Source organism: Symphodus melops (genome assembly GCF_947650265.1).
Source record: "Symphodus melops genome assembly, chromosome: 23".
NCBI classification, from domain to species: Eukaryota; Metazoa; Chordata; class Actinopteri; order Labriformes; family Labridae; genus Symphodus; species Symphodus melops.
This window is the reverse complement of record NC_136713.1, coordinates 12,288,311-12,314,289: the sequence shown is the minus strand read 5'-3', so window position 1 is coordinate 12,314,289 and position 25,979 is coordinate 12,288,311. Positions and strand designations below refer to the sequence as shown.

Genomic DNA, 25,979 nt, shown 5'->3' with positions numbered 1-25,979 from the left:
TGTTTGTCTGTTAACATTAACAAAAGAGCAGGTAACAAGACCATGCTCATTGTTATGTTTACATAAAGCAGGTAAAGGACCTTACTGATGGCTATATTACAAGAGCCCAGCTTAATCCGTCATAGCGTGGCAAGAAAAAACTTCCTTTTAACAGGCAGAAATCTTCAGCAGACCCGGGCTCATGACGGAACAGCCATCTGCTAAACTGTGCTGGACTTGAAAATGGGACAAGATGCAGAAAGAAGAATAGGATGGGATAGGTTGGGTGGGGGGGTCTGGGCAGGCCATCCTCAGGGGGAGGGGGGGGGGTCTGGGCAGGCCATCCTCACCAACAGTCCCAAGGAACCTAAGAGAGCTCAAAAGGAGAGGTTAGAATGCAAAGATAGTGACAAGCTACTGCTTTATCTGTTCATGTCGATCAGACTCTTAGAAAAACAAATCAGGCAGAACCCAGATTTTTTTTTTTTAAATCACACCAACATTTCAGCAAATCACACGATATTTCACGCTTTGCATTTTCCTTAATCTTAGCAGACAAATTTCATCATTTCGTCCGTGTTTTTCGCCTCGCAGAAATCACACAGAGCTCGCACGTGTCTGCTATTGTTCCCGCGTGCAGCTCACCCTGAAGACTTTTGGGGCAAATGTTGAGGATTTTTGCGCATGTGTGAAAGCAGCTCTTGTGATTGACTTTTTGTCGTTAGCAGGAGTTGAACAGGAAAACTGAAGTAGAAGCTTTTTTCCCCCCCCTTCTTTTAAATGTTTCCGTCGAAAGATTAAACGCCTTAAAAAAACACACGCCTCTGATTTGCTGGCTTCCTGTGCTACTCTCTCTGACACATTAGCACAAACTTATTTAACCCCTTTGTGGTCGAAACACAAGGTGGTGTCTGAATGAGGGGATTTAACCGCAATCTGAGGGGTTCTCTCAGCTTTCGAAATCTAGCCGACTTGTGGAGAACACAAACCACAACATGTGGGTCAAGTCTTTACAAACTACGATGCAAAGTGTTTTTTTGTTTTGTTTTTTTAAATTCTGCATGATAAAGATCACTCTTCTCTCGTCGTCTCTCCGGTTTCTGAGAAGTCTTCACGGGGAGTCGAAGACGATGCACGACAGGGAAGAAGGCACACATCAAACAATAACAACCTGCACCGTTTCCTGTCTCCTTCGACTTTTTGCAGATGTGGCTGTTTTGAAAAGAGAGAGAGAGAAAAAAAAAACCCAACCTTGCACTTTCCGTGCAGTTACAGCAACACACACACACACACACTGGTTTTATTGGTTCAGCCACATGATCTCACCATCAGCAAGATTGACATATTGTTTCTGTTTAGGCTGTGAACAATTTGGGGAAATCAATTTGCTTTCCAACCCAGACAGTGAGTCACACATCACATGATGAATGGAGTATTACTTTATTCTCCCTCATTCTGCACAAATTAAATTTTACAAACTATTAAAGCTCCAGCTTCCCGTCCTTCAGGATGTGCTGACGACATTAAATACAATTCATACCGTAGTTTGAAGCTAAAGCTCTCCAAGCACCACACTCATTGAAAACACTTTATGTACAGCATCACATTTATTCACTTTGATTACAGATCAGTGTGCTCATGATTATTGTACAGACACAGACTGACATCCATCCTCAAGATCCCAGCTGCTCCATTTCAGGTTGTGTTCGGGCTCCGTTGTGTTCCGGAAAAATCTGTCCCCTGAGAAACTCCTTCCTTTTTTCTTGAGACATTAAGTGAAGCTCCTGCTCTGCCACCTTTGGAAGCAGGATCAGAAAAAAAAATAAAAAAAATCACTGCTGCACTTCAGGGCTCTTAATGAATCTATGATTGGCAGTTTTACGAATCACTGTGTGAAACGTCAAGAGATTTATTGTGTCCTACGTACCACTAAAGGCTCATATCCCAGAATCCTCAGGTGGCGGATCTTTACAGCCAGGGGACCCCGAGGACGAGAGGTGCCGAAGCAAATAGCAGAGGGTGGTGCGTTGATGACTGCGATTCTAGGGGATAAACGTTTTCACCAGCGTGAAGAAAAAACAAAAAAAAAAGGGTCAGCATTTAAATTTTCAAACACGTATGATGAGATGGGAATGGAGACTTGGTAACAAGGAGATCACTGAGGTCAAAGCAGTTCTCCACTGAATGGCACACACATCGATAAATCTGGTTTATTACATTGCAGGTTTCTAAAAGGACTTTTTTCTGTAACTGCTTTCTATATATATTTGATTTTTTTTTCTTGGTTAAAATGCACAAGCAGGCCCAGCAGGGAACTGTTGAAGATCTCAATCACTCACTGACAACAGAACCCTTTAAAAAGCACGTCTGTCGCTGAAGGTCACGCTGTTAAAAGCGATGCGGAACGATCAGAACCGAAAGCGCAGACGACCTTTCCATCCGCAAACGAACCTGCTGCAACCTCGGAGGAAACGGAATTAGAAAACAAAGCGTGCACTGCAGAAGGCTGCAAAGGGAACCCTGCAGGTGTTTTCTGCTGCTGCGTGCAGACGTGGAAGTCTTACCTTTGACTGCTCTCTGCCGGTCGACTCTCCTCTCCTGCAGAGGTTTGGTTTGGCAGAGGTTTGGTTATCACAGCGTCTGGGGGAAAAATAATAAAAATTAAAATAAATCAAGGCCGAAATGGTGAAATAAAAACAAGTTAGAGAGCGATCCCAGCGGAAACATGCCCTTTCACTCCAGTAGTCTGTCTTTACCTAGGAAGTACAAGTTCTCCACCAGCACCTCCTCCTCCAGTGTTGTCTCCGCCTCGTCCCCCAGCACATCCCGCAGGCACAGCGACAGCTCCGGGTTGATGAACGGATGCACGGGGGCGGAGTCCCCCAGAAGAGAGGAGTGGACGGTCAGGGGCCGAGGGAGCGCGGGACGGTCAAGACGGAGGCACACGTCCACCATCGTAAACCGTCGGATCTGGTTTTGGTGGAACTTTGGTGCTGAGGGGAAACGGAAGAGAAAATATAGGAAGGAGTGGCGGGGGTAATTAAAGGGCTATTTAAGAAAAACAAAAACAAAAAAACATACATGTGGTCAGTGACTGTTTCACTGTGACGTCCTGCAGGAGCTGCTCCAGTGGTGCAGACGGGAAGTGTCTGAGAGTACACAGAGAGAAAACCGCCCGCTGCAACTCAAACGTGGACATCTTAGGCAGATAGGACTCCAGAACCTGACAGAGATTATCCAGGAACCTGCGACAGAGACGTGACGTTTTAGCATCTCACAACAACAGACGGCAGAGACAGATATATCCTCCCCTGGAAAAACACATCCTGACAGTCTTACAGAAGAAACCCTGAAAGAAAAAAACCCTGATTTTCTACTGATAATAAAGACGCAGCAGTGGAAGCAGAAAGTGAAATGTACTTTTGTCCCTGTAGAAATCAGATGCTCTTGTTGGATTGGAGGTTTTGGGGTGTGGGGGGAATGTGTGAGCGACCTACTGTTGCCTTCGATGCTGCAGGTCGTAGTTGAGCGAGGAGTACACCTTGAGGACGCAGAGGAGGTCTTTCAGAGTCAGAGCGTGTGAATCTGCGATCATTTTCTCCGCAAACGCCTCCATCAGAGCGTCGGGGCAGAAGCCCAGGTTCTCGAACACGAACAGCAAGAGGATCACCTGAGTGGGTGGGGGGGGGGGGGGGGGGGGGGGGGGGAGAGAGAGCGTGTGTGTTAACAGAGCAGAAATGAAGGCACAGAAAAGAACCAGGCGGGTAGAAACCCAGCTGTGTGTTGCAGCACCTGTCTGTTGGTCCATAAGTAAATCACAGAGGCTGTGTATTCCGAAATGTCCTTGAACAGATCAGAGTCTCTGTAGTGCAGACTCCTGCAGGAGATGAGAACTTTCATCAATCTGTTGAACGGGATCCCATTCAGGTTTTCTACCACAGAGGAAGAGGGAGGAAAAAAAAGGAAGAGGGAGAGCGGGTTCAACTCATATTTCAGGCCTTCGTTTGCCACGTCATTTGAAAAGGAGACTGTCAAGGCGCTACCTCGGATCTTCTTGGTGCAGACTTCCAGAAGTGGTTTGGAGTGGAAGCCCATCGTGACCATGGTGGAGATCATGTACTGAGAGTTAGGAAGGCTGAACTGGTCTTTCATTGAGAGCGCTTTACCCTGCACGAAGGATTCAGGATCAGATTCAGGAGAAAAAACAAAACAAAACGGGTCACTCTCTGACCCAAAACCCTTCGATGTAACAAAGAGATAAATGAAGAGAAAAAGGGTCATTAAAGTTTTAGACATGGTGACACTCATCGGTTAACGACAGCCAATATTTCACATTACTAAGCCTACACATGGAAAACCAAGATACTTAGGGCGCTGAAAATATTGGCCCCTCACATGCAGAATCTTTGTTCACATCATGCACACGTGTTTTTTTTTTTTTAGAGGGGAGTTTGACTAGTGAGGGAAAAATCGGATCTCGTGTCAAAAACAAAACAAAAAAAAATCGGATTTGGAGGTGCAGCGTGAACAAGGCCTTCATGCATCCTGCAAAAATGACTCACTATATGATCGGCATTTTTGTTAAGGGGTTCGACTTTATGCCTTGAGCGAGCACGAGATGGCAAACATGAACTCAGGCACACGCGGATCTGAGCGCCACACGGTCGCACACACCAACCTCGAGCTTCCGCTTCAGATGCAGCGGGGTGCCTTTCCCCAGCAGACGCATCATCGTTTGGAGAGATATCACATTCTGGATCGTGGGGAGTCGGTCCTCGACTATCACCCTAAGAAAGAGCCGTGAGAAATAAATATAGTATCCATTTTTTCCCCTGCGCCTTTTATGGTGGTCCTGATTTTTTTTTATGGTGGTCCTGACCTCATGCCGTCCTTCAGTGCTGAAACATTGGGGCTGTCCTCCATGTTTTCGAGGCTGGAGGCCAAGATGGACAGGCCCTTCTCATCAAAGCCGTTCAGATTCTCCTGGAAGTGACAAATAAAACCACGTTACGTGTCAGCAGACGATACAAACACCAGAAGAGCCGCTTCAAGAATTTACCTGGCAAGCTCGGAGGAAAGTCTCGACCACTCGGCTTCGTTGAGGAACTCCCAGATTGACTAAACTTAAGAGAGAATAGGCCAAGTCCTCGCAGCGCAGGTGCCCTATGTCCTTCATGGCCTTCTGCAGCAGCTGGTTAAAAGCGGGATGCTCAAACATCAGCGCCTGCTCGTAGCGCCGCTGCTCGTCTGACATCTTCTTCATGCAGGACCACATCTGGCTGAGGGAGTTGCTGACCTGTCGAGGCATGGGAGAGTATCGACAGGTAAGGTCTAGGACATCTGATGGGGAGCTACAGGCCTGCAGGTGGTCCTTGAAAGCTGACGTCCTCTTGGGCCTCCTGGACACAGGGTCCTGAGATATGACCCCAGCAGGAAGTGAAGAGGAGAGATGCGCCTCCTCATGAGAGTCCTCATCGTGAGTCCTGTCCTGCGTGTAAAACCTCACTGAGCTGACAAGACCTCCACTCAGGGATGTGTGGGTTCGCCTTGCACCCAGGTTGACAGCCAGCTGCCGAGTAGGGAGAGATCTGTCCTTGATGTATGTTGTCAACAAGGAGCTGCGATGTTGCCAAAGAGACCTGTGGCTGCAGAAGCGAAGAGCCCATCTCCCAGCCTCTCCAGTCAACCGCACAGACATTTCAATATGAAGGATGATTCCACTCTTTTCACATCACTAACATGGCTGCATATACTGTCAAAGTAGATTCAAATATGTAAACACAGTGAATTGCCAACAAGGTCACCACACCGTCTCTTTCCGGATGTAAACACCAGCTAGTTTGAGCTAATGCTAGCTAATTTACTTTCCTACTGTAGCCTTAAAAACGTAACACGTCCTAAACCAGGGTAATATGAAGGAAATGTTTCGCTAACAAACTGACACCCAAACATAGTTTGTCCAATCCATGCTAGCTGGCATGAGTCTCACACGTTGGTGGTGTCCGTCGCCGTAATCACTCCCCGTCTCCCCTTTAGCTCGTTAAGTCAACAAAAAAAGAAAATCATTTAATACTACCCAAATGGAAGGACGCAACACACAATCAATATATTAAAGATATGATGCACACAATATTAAACTGGAAAAAATAAGATGCACCCTCAACTGATCTGTTAATAGATTTTATAGAACCTGGGACCCGTTCTTGAACTATGTGCGGACTTTGTCTGGCCTGGAACCTTCTGCAGCTCCTTACGTGGTTTCTCAACGTTTGTGGATAGAATGCACACGCATTTTTTTGTGTGTTGTTTTTGTCTCTTCTCTTCTCATTAGTTACGTTTGTTTTTGTTGTATTGTACGTGATGTTGTACTTTCGTGTATGTATCAATGTGTTATATAAAAAAAACTTGTGTAAATAGTGTTAAAAAAAGAAAATCAAATGTATATATAAACTTAATAATAGTAAGAGAGAGAGAGAGAGAGAGAGAGAGAGAATGTAGTACTTGCAATTATCACATATTTCTGTCATTCTATTAAATAAATTAGAACGTTTAATCTGTTTAATCTGCAAAAATCTGTTTCCTGCACGGATTTAAATAAACGCAACACCTCTTGTTTCCTAGCAACCAACGCCAACCGGATAGAATGGCCAAGTTCGTACTCGCAGGTAAAGCTCTTCGATTTATTTGGTTGTTTTTAGTCCTTTTTTCTCCGTTTGTTTTATTTTGTGTACAGAAACGTGTCATATGTTTCTAAACCGGTTCATTTCCAACTCTACAGGCAGAAGCGACTGTCCACATTACGCCAAAGCGGAATTATTAGCGGAAAAACTGCAGGAATGTCTGCCAAACTTCAGGATGAATAAGATCTCCATCCTCCCGGATCACTGGAAGGTCCTATTTTTACTTTAATTATGAAAATGTTCCCCCCTAATAGTTCCTGTAATAGGCCATGTACCGTGTTTTCTCTCTGTGGTTTGTGATAGGAATGGCTTGAGGACACCTGCAGAAGAAATGGCTGGAAACACGAGAGGTCCCCTTTGGTTTGGAGAGAGCTGGTGTTTCAAGGAGGGAAAGGGATGCTGTTAGGTGGCTTTAGTGACTTCATGGAGCATTGCCAGGTATGACTTTGACTTTTAACAATTAAAATCCTGTCAAAACAGTCCAAAACTGCCCCTTTCTTTATATGCAGGACTACTACAACCTCACATCAGACATGACGACAGAGATGATGCTGAGTGTCGCTGCAGAGAATTATGAAACAAAGATGAAGAGTGTTGAAGAAGAGCAACACCGTGTCAGTCTTGTTAAACCCATTCACGTGTGGATCTGCAGGTGGGCTCCTCTCAGTCTAAAAAAAAATAAACCTTTAACTTGTGTGTAAATGTTTTACCTTTGTTTTTTTCTCATCTTCCCAGTGCGCTCAGTCCAACCTGCCGCTTCCTCATCCCCGATCTACTCTCTGCTGAGGTGTTCCCGCATGTTTCTGCAATAAGCCTCCACTTACTGCACCTGGAGGGAGATGAAGACGAGCTGGAAGAGCTGAAAATGGAGACAGAAGACTTGGCACTTCCTTTGCTCCATCAAGTATAGTTTATTTTAAATCAGAGGGTTTTTTTTTGTTTTTTTCATTCTTCCTTTTTTCATCAGGTTGAACATGAAGCCATAACTGTATTTTTTTCACAGGTGACCACCCACACTGATCTGAAAGAGGCTTTCAAAGCAGCAGATGTCATTCTGCTGCTGGAGGAGAGGTGGCTTGATGATGATGATGATGAGGAGGAGGAGAACATTTTAACAACAATCTCAGACAGGTACCCAGAGTACGGACAGCTTATAGACTCAAGAGCCAACAAGAGGGTGAAAGTGATTGTGTCCGGTGACTTATTTGTCAACCTGAGATGTTCACTTCTTCTGGACAATGCGCGCTCCATCGCCAGCGAACGGTTTGTCGCCATGGCAACACAGCTGGAGAATGAAGCCAGAGCGATGATTGCAAAGAAGCTGAAAGTGAGGACTGCAGGTAGATCAGGTGTATTTCACCTTGATAACGTTCCTACTTTCAAGTCCAGATTTAAACACGTTCCCGTGTTCTTTTCGCTGTAGATGTGACGCGCGTCATCGTGTGGGGGAACGTCAGTGGTAATTTCTACATCGACCTGCAGAGGGCGCAAGTGACCAACTACGCCGGGCCAATCAGAGGACCAGCTTTCTTTACCCAACCAGTGCTAAAGATTCTCCATGACAGGTTTGTTACATTAAAAAAAATGGGATTCATAGACTCATACCTTTTAGGCATCAATTAATATAACTCAACTTGTTTTATTTTTTCTTAAACAAATAAAATAAGGGGTTTAGTATCTGTATCTTGTAGAGGACACCATGTATCAAATAAGATAACATTATAATGAAGATGAAAGCATTGACATTAATTTAAAAAGATGATTATTACTTAATAAAGCTATGGGGGGGGGGGGGGGGGGATTCTCCCTCATCCAACTCTGCTTCTTAAATGCAGAGAATCAGAGGCTCTCTGCCTTTTCAAAAACAATGAGGACATAAAAATATATTTAATCAGAGCAGTATTCAAAGCTTTGCACGTCTTCTACCTGGTGGTTCAGACTTGGTAGAATATCAGAAATGGCCCAACGTGTCTGACGTACATGTCTGGTTAAAGCACTAGAGTCACAGCGTCAGTGGTCACGTTACATGGATTGTATTGTAATCATCACGTCGACCCATCTGGCACTCTGACATGATACGGTGTGTCCAGATCTGGTCTACTGAACTCTACCCTGCTGTGTCTTCAGGCTGTCCCCGTCTTGATTGCACGATAATCTGACCCGGCAGTTTTAACCGCTCTGATCAAAAACACCCTTTCCCGGAAAATGCCACCAAAACATACTAATCTCCTTACTGACTTCTTCCAGGAAATGGTTGGAAACAGACTTGCAGGAGTCCGTTGGGCGTCAGCGTGCAGCTGTGGCTTCAAAAACCTGCAGGACAGCTGCCATGACGGAGGCCAACGGGATCCTCTCCGTGCTCAAACCCTGGTGCGGAAACAGTGGCCCAGAGGAGGTCGTCTCTTTGGGTGTACTCTGCAAAGGTAGAACATGGAGCTAAGTTATGACAACCACTTCTGCACAGAAAAAGCCAAGATTTATTTTCGACGATTTTGAATATTCAACAGAAATATTTGATAAATAAGACACATCATCAGTGTGTCCTTCTTCACCAGTGATTCAGTTTTAACATTTTAAAAAGGACTTACAACACTCGGAAATGTTACTCTACTTTTCAGATGTCAAGCACTTTCCTTTCTGCAACATTGCAATCAAATTAACGAAATGGAAATGCACGAACGCCCTCGAATAAATAACAGCAGCTCGGAAAGACGAGTCTGCTCATGCTTCACATTTAGTTTGAGTTCTTTTTTAGGACAATGTTAAGTTGAATTTATATTTGAATGCAGATCTAATAGACACTTGTCTCTGTTGGCGCCCCCTACAGGCTGGGAGCACTTCTATTTTAATGATGCTGCTCCCAGCAGCTTCTTATCGTTTCAGCTTGTTGCAGCACGTTTCCTCCACATCATGCATTTTTCTTAGACTTTTTAGATTTGTTCAAATGGAGAAAATAACATTAAGGACATGTTGTCTTTAAGATCCAACACACTTTAAAGTATTTGATATTAGGAGTTGCTAAGAGGCGATGAACAGCCTGGTAGTTATGTGGTGGGTCCTGTGAATAGAGGCATTAGTCTTCATCTCAGAGGCTGTGGGTTTGAAACTGACCTCGGCCCTTTTGCTGCATGTCACTCCCCCCTCTCTCCTCCAAACATGTCCTTCCTCTCTTCAGCTGTCCTGTGGTTCCGAGGAGCTGCAGGATTAAAAGACACTTGCGTTTCCACGTCCATATTTTCAGCTTTTCTGATTTTGACTCGCCCAGCTTGTGCTAAAATGTCCTTTTCATCGTCCACTTCCAGGCTACTTCAACCTCCCGCAGAGCGTCGTCCTCTCCGTCCCAGTAACCTTCAAAGACGGCGAATGGTCCGTGCTGTTTGACGTCACTGTTGGAGCAGAGTTACAGGAGAGACTTCAGCTTATTGCCAGTGAACTCAAACAGGTGAATGAAGATTTTAAGATCCTACTTTAACATACGGTGATTACAGATTCTTACACAGCTGTTTTCCTCTCCCAGGAAAAAGAAGGAGCTGCTGAAGAAAATCACAATTGTTAAGAAAATACATGTTTTAGGATTTTCCTGTTTATTAAATGTTGTGTATTGTCATGTTAGACAAAAGATGCAGGTTTAAAGTTGATTTTAAAAAAAGTTGGATAAAGCAGATACATTCAGAGCCACACCTGAAGGTTGTTTCAGTTTGTCCTTTTATTCTCTGACTTTCAACACGTGGAGTTGCAGTTTGATTTTGACCATTTTAAAGACAATAAACTTTTCCCGCTGTGTGAAACTCATCCAAATGCCTTGATAGATTTTTTTTTATATAGATGTAAAAGATCAAACTGAGTATTTATGGAAAAAGGAGAAATTAGAAAATATATTCCTTTTTTTAAAATTGTACAGTTCAGTAAGTGCCTTTTTATATAGTTGAAGAAGCAGTATTTAATGTAAGCATATATCACACTACTACCATACACAAACTAGTCTGTTAATGTCCGTCTCTAAACGGGACGTCATCACTGCTTTCTGTCAGGAACAGAGGACACGTCAAAGCTTGTTTTCTCCCGCTTGGTACTTGAACGTCACACCAGCTGAATGCAATGGGCTTTCTTTTTTTTTTCTTTTTTAAACATTCAAATGGATTTTCTCACAAATTGTGCAGAAACGTTTCGTCAGTCGACGAGGAGAACTTGGAACAGAGTGCTGTTTCTACATGCAGAATCTACATGTTTCTACACTATACACAAGGAGGCATCGACTGGAAAGTTCAAGGAAAGGTTAGTACAAATACAACGCACTACGACAAGTCGGGGGAAACATTTTCTGCGATGCTATGTCCAATTTTGTACAACCCACCCCTGAGATTTGGATGCTGAGTGGTTAAAAAAAAAGAAGAAAAAAAAAAGAAAAGAAGCAGAAATGGCCTCTTTACAGATGTTTTTTTTTTTTCGTGTTTTGTCTCCCAGAAAACAGAGCAAAAAGAAGCTGCTGCGCTGAAAGGAAAACTCTTAACCTCAGATATTAATGGAGGTGGGTACATGCGTGACAACCGGCATGCATGGACTTGTCGTGGCACGATTTAAGGTTATTAGTTCCAGTTACGAGAAGCCTGCGTCGCCCGTTAATCACGTCACCTTCAGAATGGATGAATGAAACTAAACCCGTTCAAAAATCTAAACTAAAGTGAGGCGTCAATCACAGCGAGGACATTTGAAACCCGCCCACTCCAACATGTCCGACTCGTCAACATCCAACAATGTCAAGTTTCCGTTTTCAGGCAACAAGTGAAAGACCACCAATGTTTTTCTGTCCTTGAACTGTACTGTACTGTACGGTAACCATGGAGACCTGGGATGACGTGAATGCACGTGAAAACGTCTCCAACCTGCACGGCCATCATTAAAACTTTCAGCATACAATCATAGCGGGTAAATCAACGGATTCTATTTGTTTTTTTTTTTATTTAAACTCCCCAACAATAAAGTGTCATCGATTGATCTTTAAATTAAATAATTTATAGCATATATTAATAGTTATATAACCCGACGTTTCAACGCTTTAAATCACCTTCTATATAAACATCTGCTTCAGAACCAAAACAAGGGGAAGTCCAGTATTTAAGAAGCACGTCCACTTCACTGCATGTTCTCACCACTTCTTATTCAACAAAAAGATCCCTACGCCCGTCAGAGCCAGAAACGTCACCCCTGCAGAACCCGGGACGTGCTCGTCTCCCGCCTCCTCGTCACGATTTTTTAAACTTCGCTGCCTTAAGACGTTTCGATACCATGGCGACAAAAACGGAAGCTCTGGTCAGCTGGTATTGGTTCATTTCCTGCAGGTGAAGCGTTCCAATGGATCGTATTGCTCCGTTGGGACACTGAAGGTAACACAGACACTTTGTTCCATGGATTCAAAAACACTGGAGTTACCCTTTTTTTTTTTTTTTTAACACTCTCCCAAAGAAAAGAAAGGCATGATCAATGTGACCCGTCTGCAGGATTATCGAGAAGAACCTGACACAGGACGCTTTGCTGCCCCCCTCTGGATGGAGTCAGCTGGTCCTTTGAGCCGCTCTCATTGGATGTGATGGAATATCTGTTTTAGTTTGTGTGGACGTGGGGGAACGCGCCGCCGCCGGAGCTGATGACCGCGATGTCGCGAGGGTCGACACGTGACGTCACTTCTGCCCTTTAACAGTATTAAACTCTTTGATAAATGTTTTGTATATCGTATGTATGAATATAATGTTCTAACGTACAAATAAAAACAAAACAGCAGGAGGTGGGGGGGGGGGGGCAGGAGGGAGGAAACAGAGAAGCTATGACTGTGGTTGATGCTGATTGGCTGGAGGTGTCTCTGAGGCTCCTCCCACCACCTGTCTGTCAGAGCCGAGGTCCAGCCCCTCGTCAAAATGCTCCAGTTCACTTTGGTCCAGAAGCTCAAAGTCCTCGTCCTCGGTCGGAACCAGCGTGTCGTCGGGTACCTCCTCTCCCACGCCGCTTCCTGCTCCCTCATCCGGGTCCTCGTCAGCCCCCAGCGGCCCTAATGTGGACACTGTGGTGCGAGCGGCGTCCTCGGCAGGCTGGGCGGAGCTCTCCAAAGCACCGGGTGGGGTTTCGGCGGGGAGGAAGTCGGCCAGGGAGGGCTCCTCGCTGGCGTCCGTGGAGCGCAGCAGGGCTGACAGAGTGTTCTGCACCACGGTGGAGATCGCCGTGCTCACTATCTCCTCGCTCAACGCCTCCAGAGACAGCTGTGCATCCTGGGTAACCGCGGACTCCTTCTCCTCCTCCTCGCTCCCCGCTTCCACCCCGGCTCCGCTCGACGCAGGAAACGCCCCCTCCCCGCTTCCAGGTGGTTGTCCGTGCCCGTTGAAGTGCGTGTTTACAAAATGCAGCGGGGAGGCCAGGTGCTGGATGAGGAGGCTGGCCGGGCTCAACGGCTCCCCCTCGGATGGAGCTCCAGCCTGGGCTGCGTCTGCCTGACCGTGGCCTCGCAGGGGGAAGTGAAGCAGACTGGGCTCGATGGACGGGAACTCCTCCACGGAGGGGAACTCGGGAAGATCCTTCAGGTAGGACTCGTCAGGGTCGCTGTGTAAACTCTGCAGGTCCAGGTCTACAGCAGAGACAAGACACGCATCACGTTTTTCATCTCTTCTTCGTGTGGTGACTTTGAGTGTCGACGTGAGCCATCGTTTACCTTCAGAGACGTCGGTGAGTTGAGGAGTGGTGGCTCGGGAAACTGAGAACCCGCCGCTCTCCAAGATGGACGCCTCCTCGTCGGACAGCTCCGAGTCTGTGATGGCCATGGCCAGCGCCGTGGTTTTCACATCCACCTGAGCAAGAAAAAACAAACAGCATGAGCTCTTCTTCACTTGTCACCTCGTGCCAACTCCTCGGCTTGAAGAATTTTTGGACCTAGCTGAAAATCAAAACAAGGCGGCGTGCGAGTCTTCAGCGCTGAGAGATCTTTATCTGACTCCAGGCTGATGTTTACATTCTCTACGGTATGGAGGGCTTAAATCACTGCTAAGATGTGCAGACACAGTGGCTGCACACGTGACGTGATCATCACAGAGTCTGCGCGTCCTCCAGCAACACGAGTAGGAATGCGGTCCCTCTTGAACGATAGCGCCCGAAGCCATTTCTGCAGAGTCTCATTCACATTCCAGGGTTCGGACACATTCAGAAAGCGGAGGCTGAGTCTGCTGCTGGGACTGTTCTGACATCGCTCACATCGTGTGCATTCCTACTCTCAAAACAAACCCTTGAATGAAATCAATTTTTAAAAATTTAAAAAAAAAAAGTGAGGCGGGTTAAATGTGTGCGTCCGTACCGTCGGGGCGAAACACGACAGCTCCTCCTCACTCTCACTCTCCGTTTCAGCTCTGGGTTCGTCGCCCTCCTCCACCTCCTTCTTCACCTCTGTCAAATCAAACATACACACTTTAAAAGGAGAAACATGTGTGTACACCAAGTTGTCATGGCGACAGATATAATAATGATACTTTCAATGGGCAACAGGATAGTACAGGTCATTTTAAGAGATGATGTAGCGTCCAAGCCGTGTGGTCAACATTCCCTCTAACCCCCGTGTTGGATTATTCTACAGTCACAGGCGTGTGACCTGCTGCAGGACTGAAAGCCGATGCAGCGCTCGGGATTGAGGGCGTAACTGGAGAGGCGAGCGGGCCGACACTCACTCCTCTTGTCGTGCTTGCGGTGCTCCGTCTCTCCTTTCATGCTGTAGTCCAGTTTCATGAGGATCGGCTCCAGGCCCGTGTACATCCTCTGGATCAGCTCGTGGTACACGACCAGAGGCCACAGCAGCACGCTCAGCACTGAGCACACGCAGAATAAAAAACAACAGGACTGAAACTAACTCTGCAGATTAACAACATGTGCTGCAATATACAGAAAAGCTGCAGAGAAACAGTCATTGTGAACATCTTTGCACAAGCATCGTTCCGGATGTTAGGAAAATACATGAACGAAGTATGCAAACCACCACAACATGCGATTACTCCCCTCACACGCCCTCTCTTTGTCATGACAAGTACACAACTCCAGGGCAGAAGGACTCACCTATAATGTAGGAGATCATGATTCCGGGTACATAATGTCCGACCACGGCGAGCACGAAACAGCCGCTGCACATCACCACGCAGAACTGTGGGGGGAAAAAAAAGAGTGAGTAAGAAGAAAATGTATGCAACCAAACAAAATGTATTCAGACTTATTGTTTGCAATGTGGACTTTCTTTGAATGCAGTTTTTTGAGGCACAACAAGAGGACGAATGTGTTCCGAGTCCTGAGGTAGGAAGTGAGGCGTTCCAGTGGAGCCAGAAGGCAGCGCTGTGTGTGTGTGTGTGTGTGTGTGTGTGCGCATGTCTGACTGCGTGTGTATGTGGAGCTCCATGTGTGCCATGCTTCCACAAAGCTGGGACGCCGATATAATAATGCCCGCGGAATCAATAAGAACGTGTAAAGACGTGATGACAGCTAAGTTTAGTTATGACACAATTGAGGAAAGAGCAGGTTTGCTGGGAAAAAGTCAAATCTGCACCATTTTTTCATGTTGTATTCAATTGAAGGAAGTCTTTATAACCCACAGTAAGTTTTACAGCAAGGTTAAATTGCTGTTTTTGTCAATGAGGTGTGGTGACTTGGAGAAGAACGCTGCATCAGTGGTTAAAGAGCGTCCTCGCCGTCTGTGACGCGGTCCTCTCTGGGATTTTGACGGCTCATTCTCTTTCCTTCCTCGTCTGCTAGTTTGTAAACTCGGCAGCATTCAAACTGGTTATTTCTCTTCTCGGGTTCACCGTGAGGCGTGCGAGTGTGCAGCGTCAGCCGTGACTCCTACCTTGCCGTGGTTCTGCCTCTTGTACTGCAGCGTCTCCTGCAGGTACAGGCAGCAGGTCAGGTAGCTCTCTGCCAGGTGGTGACTGAGTTCAGGGACGCTGAGCAGACGCTGCTCCTCGCTCATGGAGTCGCTGCACGGGAACATTAAGACAGCGACATTAGGACGGAGGCGCGGACGAGAGCGCTAACCTGAGATTAGCTCTGATGACACGCTGTAACGCGTGAGGGATACTTCACGAACACAAACTATAATTCAAGTCATGTGTTCGCCGTGCGCTCACTGCACTACACACCTTTGCACGGGGTGAGCCTCTGCGTGTTGAACTGCGAGAGGAGAGAAAACACATGGTTAGCAGCAGAACCCGATGACACGAACCGATTTAGTAAACAGGACTAAATGACAGTTTTTAAAACTCAAGCGGCGCTCTTCGGTTTGGGACGACGTCTGCTTCCTGCACACACATTTTCTACATGACTGGAGAGGTGTGAAAAATGTTCCAACTGCTCTGCTGGATGGAGGCAGCTGCAGGACAGGCAGCTGCAGCGCTCAGGCGCTTTTTGCCTCCGACTAGCTCAGATTCTTTTGAAACCTGTTCAGGACCCTGCATGACACTAAAACACTCACTGACCAACCAGTGGAGGAAGCAGTATGTCAACAACTTCTGTGTTCCCAGAGAAACAATGACTCTTTTTGTTGAAGGATTCTGTCGGCTTTAGAGAGACCTATTTAACGGCTGTTTTGGGTTTTTAAAGGAGCTTATTTCACAAACACACAAAAAAAAAGTTCTATTCCTGCAAAGTTTTTTTTTGTTTTTTACAATGATGTCAGACTCAATGCATGAACAGGAAAAACAAACAAGCACTTTTAAGCAGACCTGGAGAATTTGCACAGAGCGGGTGCAGATCACGTCACAGCTCTGCAAGTCCTTAAATGTTGAAATGAAAAAAAAAAAAAAAAAAAAAAAAAAAAATTCATAAGTGGAAATTGTGCACAAATAAAACCCAGGTAAAATATAAAAAATAAAATAAAAAGGGGCAGCATGTCCTGTTACGCAGACAAGCGAACACAGTGTTAACACTGAAACTGTTGGAGCTGGCTTCATCATCGAGCAAAAGGTGCTCCGCAAACAAAGATTTTAATTCCCTGGCAACGGTGAACGTTTGCTTGTGCAACGAGTGACAAAGTCCGAGGACCAGATTCAAATGACACAGAGAGCTCACGGCTTACTGGTAATGATGGGCAACTTGATGGGCTTCCATCGCTCGAGCAGCATGAGTCCCAGCAGGGACACGCTGAGGAGGAAGAGAGGCCGCAGGGAGGTGGACGACAGGAGCCTGTAAGGACAAAAAAACAGGACACCAATAAGCTTCATGACATTAACAAAGCATTTCTTTACTAACATCCCCATTGGCTCCTATCGAAGTCGACTTAACAATTAACCCTTCTTCAAAACTTTCCACCTTTGTTGTGGCAGCTCTCAAGTGTCTCCGCTGATGTTACATCCGTTCTCATCACCACACAACCTCACGCCACGACTAGCGGTTGTGTGCATATTGCAACGTGCAGGGGCGTTGCATACATTTCTGAGGACGTGCACAAACAACGCTCAAAACCACCTCTGGATACACAGAGCTCTTCGTAAAGTCAGGGCTTATTAGTGAAGCGTGTGCAGTATTTTGTTAGTAATAATACAACCTTGAAATTAAACGCTATTATGAGGATGGATGGGTGCAGCCAGAACAGGAACAGACGGGAATGTTCAGATTTCTTTCACGTTGAATGCATACAAAACATTGGAGCCTCTAATCTTTAAAAAAAACAAACAAGGATTGTGGTGTGAACTGGACGACTCTGATATTAAACCATATTACTTGCATTTTAATGAGGAAAAGGTATATTTTGTTTTTGAGAGTGAGAATTTAAAAAAAAAGGACTAATCATTAAACATATTTGCTCATATATGGACTTCAATCTCAGGTCTTTAAAATGAGAAAATCATTTTAAAAAACGTCTCTAACCGGATACCGCGATATATCGTATCATATATCAAATGATTAGTGTTAATAAATACCATAAATATAATGGGACAGTTAATTAAACAGATGATCTTCATGCTGGCTGCTACTGACAGCAGGATAAAGAGGCCTGTGGCACCTACAAGCATGACATGAGTGTTTGTTTGGATTCATTTTCGCAAAGACTAACAAGCATAATGAGTCAAAAACCACCTCCGGGTGGTTATATAATCAAGGTAATATCGTTTTCCAGACAGTTTTAATGTGTGACACAACACCTTTCGTGCAGAAAGTGAAGTTTAAACTGCTCGGAAGCGTCGTTAGCACTCGGCTAAAGAGGTGGGATTAGCGGATTTATCTTGACGTCCACGCGTAAAATGTCCCACGCGTAATGTTCTTACGCGCGTCAGTCAGCGAACCGCTAATGATTCATCCGAGTCACCAAGGTGTCACAATCAAAAAAAGGGGATTTAACATGATTAAGAAGGTTACCAGAATAATGTGTTGAGTGTCAGGGCGACAGAGATGCTGTACAACGGCCTCTCCCACACCAGCAGCCTCTGCACCCACAGCAGCGGCGACTCGTACTGCGAGAGCCAGCCCTGGAGACGCTCCCGCAGGCGGACGAGCTCCGGGTTCACGTCCCCGCCGGCCTGCTCCGAAGACCCCGCGGGGAACAGAGACTCCAGCCCGACCGAAGAGGAGGTAACCGAGGGGTGTCTTCTGGCCTCCTCTCCGCTCGCCATGTTTCCCCTACTTTGTTATGTTGTTTTTGGATGTCACGGGGTTTATGGTAGGAGAAAGCGTCAGGCTATTGGACGCGTAGGAAGAAGTGCATCCGTGTGTTCCTTTCAAAATAAACCTAGCGGGTTTCCAATCTTCAGAAAAACTAAAAAAGGAAATCTCGAAAAAACAACATTAATTCTAACATTTAAGTTACCTTTAAGCCTAGAAACGCAAAACATTATTTTAAATCCTGTTAGCACACAAAACACCTTGAAATAAAGTTAAATTGCATGTCCTTCATTGTGATTTTTCTTTATGTATAAATCACTTTTAAGACCTTTTAAAATGCAAGAAACGAAGCTCTTTACTATTAAAACGATTAAATAGAGAAATATTAAAACAAATACATAACTGCTAACAATTAGATAAACAGGTTGCCTACAAGTATAAGGCAAGTTAAGTATACAGCATCTAAATCCTAGACTGTAAATATTACATTTAAATATGCTATCTTAATCCCAGAGGGGGGACATTTGCATACAGTGGTTTATAAATATACAGGAGGTGGAAACAAAGCTGCACTGTTTACCAGAAAGTCAGAGACACTTCCCTCTCATCATAAACACACACAACAGGATTCATCTAAAAGATACCAATGTGCAAACCCTGCAGCACTTCATGAGCTGCTGTGACTGGAAAAGAGCTCAATAGCTCCATCAATAATACACCATGAACCTTCATTTTTATCTGTAATAATGATCTCTGATATTCCTCCTCACACACAGACCATACAGTGGCATATGCTCTTTTAATTGTAGCTTCAGCAATAAAACACGTGGTCTAGTGTACGTTTCTCATGTTAATAAAGACTGTTTAAATTTAGTTTGTTTATCATTTAAATTAATTATTGAATTTAAATTAATTAATCACCCACAGCATTCACAAAAGCTTCTTATTTTGTGACGGAACATCTGCAAATACAATACAAAGTCCGATGTTTTTTTTAAGGATAACTAAATATTTATTCATAAAATGTTGTCATTAAACTAATAGACATAATATACGTATATTATAATATAATAATATACGTATATTATGTCTATGATTAAGCTTGTTTATTTTCGGGGTGGTATTCACTTCCGGTATTTCTCTCGCTTATTTCCGTAAACTCGATGACGCGGAGACACAGGCCCGTCACGGATGAGGAAAACAAAACGTGACGCGTTTCCTTGTTTACTGTTGCGAACAATTATCGTGTAGTAAAATCAAAAATACACGTCAAATGTTTTATTACGAGCGTTATACTTACTATCAATTTAATTTAGTTGACCGTTTTCGTCCTTCTTGTTTGTTTTTGTTTTTTTTAAAAACGTGTATTATATAAGTAAGATTAAAATATAGTTGACTGTTTTTCGACAGAAAACGGCAAAAAAAAAAAAGCCACACACATGTTCGTTTCAATACAAATGTTTAAAACAGAAAAATACAGTAAACATATATTGATCAATTTGATCAAAATTATGGCAGCGGGTCCCAACCTTTTGGCTCACACTTAAATTCACAAAACTCTGTCGACCTCAGACATCCACAGCTTTTTTCTAAATTAATCATGTCTTTTTTAAACATTAATTTAAGAACATTTACGCTTTTTGGTGTGTTTTATTGAGGACAGAGGAAGAAAAGCTGGGTGAGATTTTTTTTCTGCACGATGGATGAGACAGACAGACGCCTCAAGTTTCTGGTTTTGGCCCCACAGCAGCCTGAGTTCAATATATTTATATTGATCAATAAATACTTATTTCAGACGACCCCACTTGAATTCCGTGCCACCCCACAGTTGTGAAAGTTTGCATTATGGGCAGCATCAAGGCCAGCTGACTGTCCTTTATTGTGACTTGAACAGCCGATCAGACGACAAAGTCCCAACAGCAGCACGGCCAGGAAGTTATTCCTCCTCCTGTGATCTCTCATGTTAGTCACAAGCTGATTTCTGAAAGATAAAAATGATCACTGTTCAACTCAGCAGCTTTATGAAAATACAGAATATCATAAAAAAAAGGTGATGTCTTATATTAATCTTCAAACCCATGTCATGCTTTGTGATGTCAAGCATGTATAAAAGTAAAAGCATGCTGTCTCTGAAAACACTCGTTTTACACACCATGGTCATTTATAATTATGGGACATAAAAAGCCTAAAGTTTGGGAAGCCTCCAGAGCACTTCCGAAGCCGAGGTGCTCTTGAGCAAGGCAACAAACCTCCAACCACTCTGACATCTCTCCACTAATGCATGTCCACAGCTCCTCTTTGTGCATGTGTATGATTCGTGTGTGTGTGTGTGTGTGTGTGTGTGTGTGTGTGTGTGTGTGTGTGTGTGTGTGTGTGTGTGTGTGTGTGTGTGTGTGTGTGTGTGTGTGTGTGTGTGTGTGTGTGTGTGTGTGTGTGTGTGTGTGTGTGTGTGTGTGTGTGTGTGTGTGTGTGTGTGTGTGTGTGTGTGTGTGTGTGTGTGTGTGTGTGAGTGTGTGTGTGTGTGTGTGTGTGTGTGTGTGAGAGAGTGAGAGAAGCATGTCTCTACAATAACAGCGTGTAAATCAGAACTTCCCTCAGTGATTCATCAAGGATTCTTGCTCGGACTTGGTGTTACTATCCCATGATGATCAGCTCAGTCATAATGAAGGAGGTGTTCTCTGAGTGGGGTTGGATTAAGAGATTTGGGACTTGACCGCCTGGTGGCACCAGTCCAACACATCATCAGTTGTGTACCACAGACTCTTAGGGCGTTTCAGCCTTTTCTCACAAGACGCCCTCCTCCGTGGCTGGCCCGCCACAGGCTGATCAAACCTGGGCGTGTGTCACACTGGGGGCACCCTGCGGCCATTTGGCAGCCCAAACGGTCTCCTTTCTCTTCATCCACAACCAATGACTGCTCCTTTCCGCAACACTGGCTCGCTCCTTGATGGCCTTCCGTTGAGTCTGCCCTCTGATGCCGACCTCCTTCAGGACCCTTGTGGTGAAACTGGCTACAAATCCCCTACAGCAAACCTCCACTGGTCGCACCTTAACGCTCCAGCCCCGATCCTCTGCCTCAGCTGCTAAGTTGGCATACCGCAGGCTCTTCCTTTCATATGCTTCATCGATGGCCTCCTCCCACGGTACTGTCAATTCGATGATGAAGACACGTCGACAGGATTTGGACCAGAGGACCAAGTCTGGGCGCAGGTTGGTCACTGCAATTTCCGGTGGGAAAGTGAGCCTCTGGCCTTGGTCAACGCTCATTTCCCAATCCCGGGCTGAGTGGTTCAGAGACTAGATCAACTGCTTCTCTCCCTCCCGAACAAAAGCAGTTTTAGAGAAGGTAGTCAGGGGGAAGGAAGAACTTCCCTCAGTGATTCATCAAGAATTTCAGAATCAAAAAAATGTTGTGTGTGTGAAACAAACCTGTGTCCGACCTGAAGCACCTGCCTTTTTTTAAGTTAAGTTTCCCTCCATTCATTCAAGCAGGTGTGACTGTGAGTGTAAGAGCGCCGTCACATTCACTCCTGGTCATTTGCATGAAACAAAGGTGAAAGGAGAAAAAGCTTTTCTAGTGTGAGGTTATGGCGTCTGGGTGAGCGTGGGATGAAAGGGGGGGGGGGGGGGGGGTTAGGTGGAGTTTAAAAAAAAAAAAATCCTCCAGAGCCTACCTGGCTGTTCAAAACCACTCAGGGTTCGAGCCTACACAGGAGGTAAAGGAGGGAATGGGACGCTCAGCCCCGCCCCCTCCAGGTGTTAGGACAAAAGGTCTTCAATACCTGCGGGGGTTAGGACCATGGCCTGCAGCAGGTCAGAGAGAGAGATGATGCCCTTCACCACGTCAGCCCTGTCCACCAGGACCAGCCGATGGACCTGTGAGGGAAGAGACACTAACCAGTAAAAAGCCTCCTTCTTCTTCCTCTTGATGATGATGATGATGACAAACGTCTGAACGCTTTTCACACACCTCAGCTTTGACGATGCGATCGATGATGACGTCCAGCGTTTCATCCGGGTAACACTTCAGCACTCCCTCAAAGAAGCACGTGCGCCTGCCGACCGCCTCCTGCATCGTCATGTCCAGGTTGTTGTAAGTCTTCTGGGCGGCGAGATTCTGACGTGGAGCGAAAAAAAAGAAACGCACACACACAAACCATTCTTGGATTTAAATAAGCTTAGTTTTTTTTTTAAAGTACAAGTGGAAGCGCGTTTTCCTGTAGCACTTACAATGACGTCGAATCTCGAGTAGAGGGACACCACTTTACCTGAGAAAACAAAGTGTTGCATGATGGTTGAAAATCAGCGCAAGAATACTTTCTTTGCTCGCTACTCAAGGCCCAAATATAACGCTAACTAAAGCTCCATCCATTTCCCTCTGCGCTGAGACTTTGGACTTTCAAATTATTCAGAGATATTAGTCACTTTTTTTTCTTCTTCTCTGCAACAGTTGCCACATTACGCTGTTTGTCTGCGTCTAAAAAGAAACGCAATCTGGATTTATACACGTCCAGGTTGTGTTTCTCCGTTTCTCCTTGGGATCCGGTTGGTCGTGGTTTAAAAAGAGATGCAAACAGATGGAGTCCAAACGCAATGGTGCAAGAAACTACCCAAAATGCTTTACAAGGAATCCCATAACTCTTTGAAGCAGCGTCGCATGGATTCTCGTGTTTGATAATAATACACTTTTTGGATCATTAGGACTCGAACTTCAGATAAATTGAAAAAAGAAAAAAAAAAAAAGAATTGTTAGGAGCGTACCTTGTTCATCCACCACAGGCAGCGCTGACACTCGCCTCTCCACGAAAATAGACAGAGCGTCATGAAGTGTCGCTGTTTGCTGAACTGTGGCGATGTTCCTGAACGTTCCGATCCCGAGCTCCTGGATCTGCTTCCCAACGAACGCGGGCTTGGGAACTTTTTTCCCCTGAGAACACCCAGACGTATTCTTGTTGGGTTTTTTCCCGTTTAAATAAACAGCAACAGATTGATTAAGTGACGAGGTCGATCCGTCTTACGAATATGTGGAGGAACTTGAGGATTCGTTTGTGTGTCAGGATGTGCAGCACGTTGCCCGAGCCTGGCTCGATGACTGGCAGCCTGTGGATCTTATATTTTAATAAGGAGTAGATGGCATCAAAGAGGCTGAAATGACAAAGCAAAGGAGGAATTCATTGCCAGGCAGGATGGACGAGATGAAAGATTTTATCGGACACGTGTGTGTGTGCTCACCTCGCCTCGGGAGAGATACTTATAAGGAAGTGGTTTGAAGAGTGGAGGTAGACGTCTGGACAGAAGAAGAAGAGAGAGCTGGAGTAGAAACTCACAGAGGCGTGTATTCAGAGATCACTTTGACGTTCTCTTATTTACTTTGAAATGAGTCACCTCTCCATGTTTCGATCTTGTGGTTCTCCAGCTCGTGCATCTGAACCTTTGAAGAGAAACCCTGATGTCAAACGATGAGTCTGTCGAATCACGCGATGGCGCGCCGCTTTGTGCCGTTACAATCGAGGCGACGCAAACATACAGCGCGTGACGTCCAATCGTTATGTGCACGCTATATCTCCACATAAATGAAGCTAGCGTGGCTGAAGTGTGTTGTGAGTTCATGCTCACCAGAGGGGATCTGTAATAGCAATGCAGGATGTTGATGAAGTCTGTGATAGTCAGCATACCTGCGAGTGAGAAAAGGATTTTATGTCCACACTGGAATTCTTGCAATACATCATACACTTGAGTAATGCTATGCTAATGCAATATGCATGGGGATTTAATGCATGCATTCCTGCAGGGTAGCGTCATGACTGGAAGTGCACATGTGGTAAAGACACTGTGTGTCAGGAAAATCACTGAAGTCGATCATTTCTTAAAGTGGGCTTTAAAGCCGAGTCTGCAAGAGAGCATGCACACACTACCAGAGTCGTCGTGCTACCTCATCAAAAAAGGGACAGAAACATTTGATCATGATCGTATCGGACCAAATCTAAGACAGACAAACATGCCTGAAAAAAAAAAAGAGGTGTTGTCTTTTATTCGGGCCTGTGGGTGCTTGTAAACATACAAACACACCCATTCAGAAATGACTGAAATGCTCCAAGTTCATCCGTTCAAAGAGACTCAGTGGGACACTTTATTCACAGGGGAGCGTTTCTCTCTCTCTCTCGTGGTGTTTTTGACTTTGTTCATGTTTCTGCAGCGTGAATCACGTTGAAGCGTTTGGAGCACGTTTACGCCGCTGCCTTTTCTTTTGCATGTGCAGCCTTTCCTGAATACACTGATCCTCTGCACCCACCAGCCACCACGATCATTTAAGCTTTGCTGTAAAAAAAATAAAAGAAAGTAAATGAGTTGATACAGATATGATTCTGCTTGCACAGAGGAGGAGGGGCTCTGACATATCTAGTGATGGAATTGTTCGAGCAACATTTTCTAATCAGACTTTTTTTTTTAACTTGTGTTGCTGTCTTGGTTGGCTAACAACATTAGCATTAGCTCTTCATTCAGTTTGAGTTGAGCTTGTTACCAGCTGACACGCAGTCATCGGGGATGGTTCCTGTTTTGAAACAAGGGCATGAAAGAGAGAGAGTGCAGAGGTCGTTCTTTGTTTTCTTGTAAAAAAAAAAGAAAAGAAAGGGAGGGAGGCGGAAAGGAAGGAACGTGATACTCGCTTGGACAATAGACTCATTTTGCCTGCATGAAATTCCTTCCTCAGATGCCTCAGTGGGCATTTTGTTCACCGCTGTCATAGTGTGTGTGTTCCTCAAAACATTTGTCAACATGCAGCAACAGAAATCCTTTAAAATGCACATTTCATATTTACAGTTGAGCTTTAAATCCTGCAGGGGAAACGCCTGATATGAGTTACCAGGACTCTCAGTATCCAGTGTAGAAGCATGAATCATCTTTTTTCTTACCCACAAATCTTTGCAGCTTGCTGTCCCATAAAGGTGCAGCCCTCAAGCCGTTTGCCACCAGTGCAAAAAAGGCCTTTTTCACCTGTGGGGTCATGAGGTCACATTTTCACAAGCTGTCACGTCCATCACTTTTAGGAGCTTTGGCAGGTTAGAAAGTCACTCTTACTTACTTGTAGCTTGGTATCAAATATGACCAGTTTACAGCTGGTCGGAATGGCGTCGTAGCAGCAGTGGCTTTTCATGAAATTCATGTAGACTGTGGCATCAACATCTGTAACCAATCACAGAACAGAAGAGCTGACGCACGCTCAACACAGATGTCACAGCGAGCCACAGCACAGAGGGAGCCTGAGTTCAATCACACCGTGCGTCTCCGCGTCCCGCTTCTCTCCCGGGTGCTGCGACACACAACAAACGCTCCTCTTTCACCTGAAAGCAACACTTCACCTGCGAGGGCGGCTCCCTTCTCCCGCTGCGTGGCCATGAAAAAGCCTGGATTGCAAAGCGTCGTGGTCGACTGGTCGGCTCGGTTTGTTCCCCCTTTTCTACCAAGCGGTCGGATCTATATTAGGAACTCTCAAGTGGTATGTGTCAGCCAAAGCCAGGGAGGGGAGGGGCGGGGGAGGAAGAGGCTGGCACAGGCTCAGGGGGGAGGGACGCTGCTCAAGAAGCAGATTCCTGTCTCCTTCCCGTCTCTGCAAACACACACACACACACACACACACACACACACACACACACACACACACACACACACACACACACACACACACACACACACACACACACACACACA

At 45.3% G+C, this 25,979-nt stretch overlaps 4 protein-coding genes across 12 annotated transcripts in view; 1 reads left to right on the top strand and 3 right to left on the bottom strand.

Annotated features, from left to right (window-relative positions):
- Positions 1 to 1,400: 1,400 nt before the first annotated feature.
- fastkd2 (FAST kinase domains 2) lies at positions 1,401 to 6,220 on the bottom strand. Its single transcript, XM_079336557.1, has 11 exons — positions 5,039 to 6,220; positions 4,859 to 4,962; positions 4,658 to 4,766; positions 4,023 to 4,146; positions 3,772 to 3,911; positions 3,477 to 3,649; positions 3,061 to 3,224; positions 2,736 to 2,972; positions 2,544 to 2,619; positions 1,907 to 2,021; positions 1,401 to 1,775 (listed from the first exon to the last, which is right to left on the bottom strand). The coding sequence occupies exons 1-11, from the start codon at positions 5,675 to 5,677 to the stop codon at positions 1,653 to 1,655; spliced, it is 2,004 nt and encodes a 667-aa protein (XP_079192683.1). The 5' UTR covers positions 5,678 to 6,220; the 3' UTR covers positions 1,401 to 1,652.
- A 380-nt stretch (positions 6,221 to 6,600) lies between these two features.
- The window catches only part of mdh1b (malate dehydrogenase 1B, NAD (soluble)), a 38,465-nt gene continuing 19,086 nt past the window's right edge, over positions 6,601 to 25,979 (top strand). For 2 of the 5 annotated variants that reach the window (XM_079336561.1, XM_079336560.1), the window contains exons 1-10: positions 6,601 to 6,644; positions 6,758 to 6,870; positions 6,963 to 7,097; positions 7,169 to 7,311; positions 7,395 to 7,563; positions 7,663 to 7,999; positions 8,083 to 8,224; positions 8,907 to 9,082; positions 9,962 to 10,101; positions 10,820 to 10,934. In XM_079336561.1, coding sequence (XP_079192687.1) covers positions 6,623 to 6,644; positions 6,758 to 6,870; positions 6,963 to 7,097; positions 7,169 to 7,311; positions 7,395 to 7,563; positions 7,663 to 7,999; positions 8,083 to 8,224; positions 8,907 to 9,082; positions 9,962 to 10,101; positions 10,820 to 10,934 — 1,492 coding nt within the window. In that variant the 5' untranslated portion in view covers positions 6,601 to 6,622. Of the gene's footprint in view, positions 6,645 to 6,757; positions 6,871 to 6,962; positions 7,098 to 7,168; positions 7,312 to 7,394; positions 7,564 to 7,662; positions 8,000 to 8,082; positions 8,225 to 8,906; positions 9,083 to 9,961; positions 10,102 to 10,176; positions 10,935 to 14,268; positions 14,298 to 24,528; positions 24,597 to 25,979 lie in introns of those variants that run through there. The other 3 variants (XM_079336559.1, XM_079336562.1, XM_079336563.1) reach the window with 3 other exon arrangements.
- retreg2 (reticulophagy regulator family member 2) lies at positions 11,050 to 18,475 on the bottom strand. The gene is made up of 9 exons (XM_079336558.1): positions 18,027 to 18,475; positions 16,747 to 16,853; positions 15,812 to 15,842; positions 15,520 to 15,649; positions 14,742 to 14,826; positions 14,360 to 14,497; positions 13,993 to 14,081; positions 13,357 to 13,492; positions 11,050 to 13,272 (listed from the first exon to the last, which is right to left on the bottom strand). The coding sequence occupies exons 1-9, from the start codon at positions 18,278 to 18,280 to the stop codon at positions 12,479 to 12,481; spliced, it is 1,764 nt and encodes a 587-aa protein (XP_079192684.1). The 5' UTR covers positions 18,281 to 18,475; the 3' UTR covers positions 11,050 to 12,478.
- On the bottom strand, positions 19,712 to 25,827 carry prkag3a (protein kinase, AMP-activated, gamma 3a non-catalytic subunit). 5 transcript variants are annotated; one of them, XM_079336569.1, is made up of 12 exons: positions 25,631 to 25,827; positions 25,354 to 25,454; positions 25,184 to 25,265; positions 23,886 to 23,944; positions 23,655 to 23,715; positions 23,502 to 23,556; positions 23,288 to 23,414; positions 23,031 to 23,196; positions 22,500 to 22,537; positions 22,240 to 22,386; positions 21,944 to 22,145; positions 19,712 to 20,250 (listed from the first exon to the last, which is right to left on the bottom strand). In XM_079336569.1, exons 1-11 carry the CDS (start codon positions 25,665 to 25,667, stop codon positions 22,029 to 22,031), a joined length of 990 nt encoding a protein of 329 aa, XP_079192695.1. In that variant the 5' UTR covers positions 25,668 to 25,827; the 3' UTR covers positions 19,712 to 20,250; positions 21,944 to 22,028. The 5 variants fall into 5 exon arrangements, with proteins under 5 accessions (XP_079192695.1, XP_079192692.1, XP_079192693.1 ...); XM_079336566.1 differs by having other exon boundaries at positions 23,640 to 23,715; positions 25,631 to 25,826; XM_079336567.1 differs by having other exon boundaries at positions 22,052 to 22,145; positions 23,640 to 23,715; positions 25,631 to 25,825.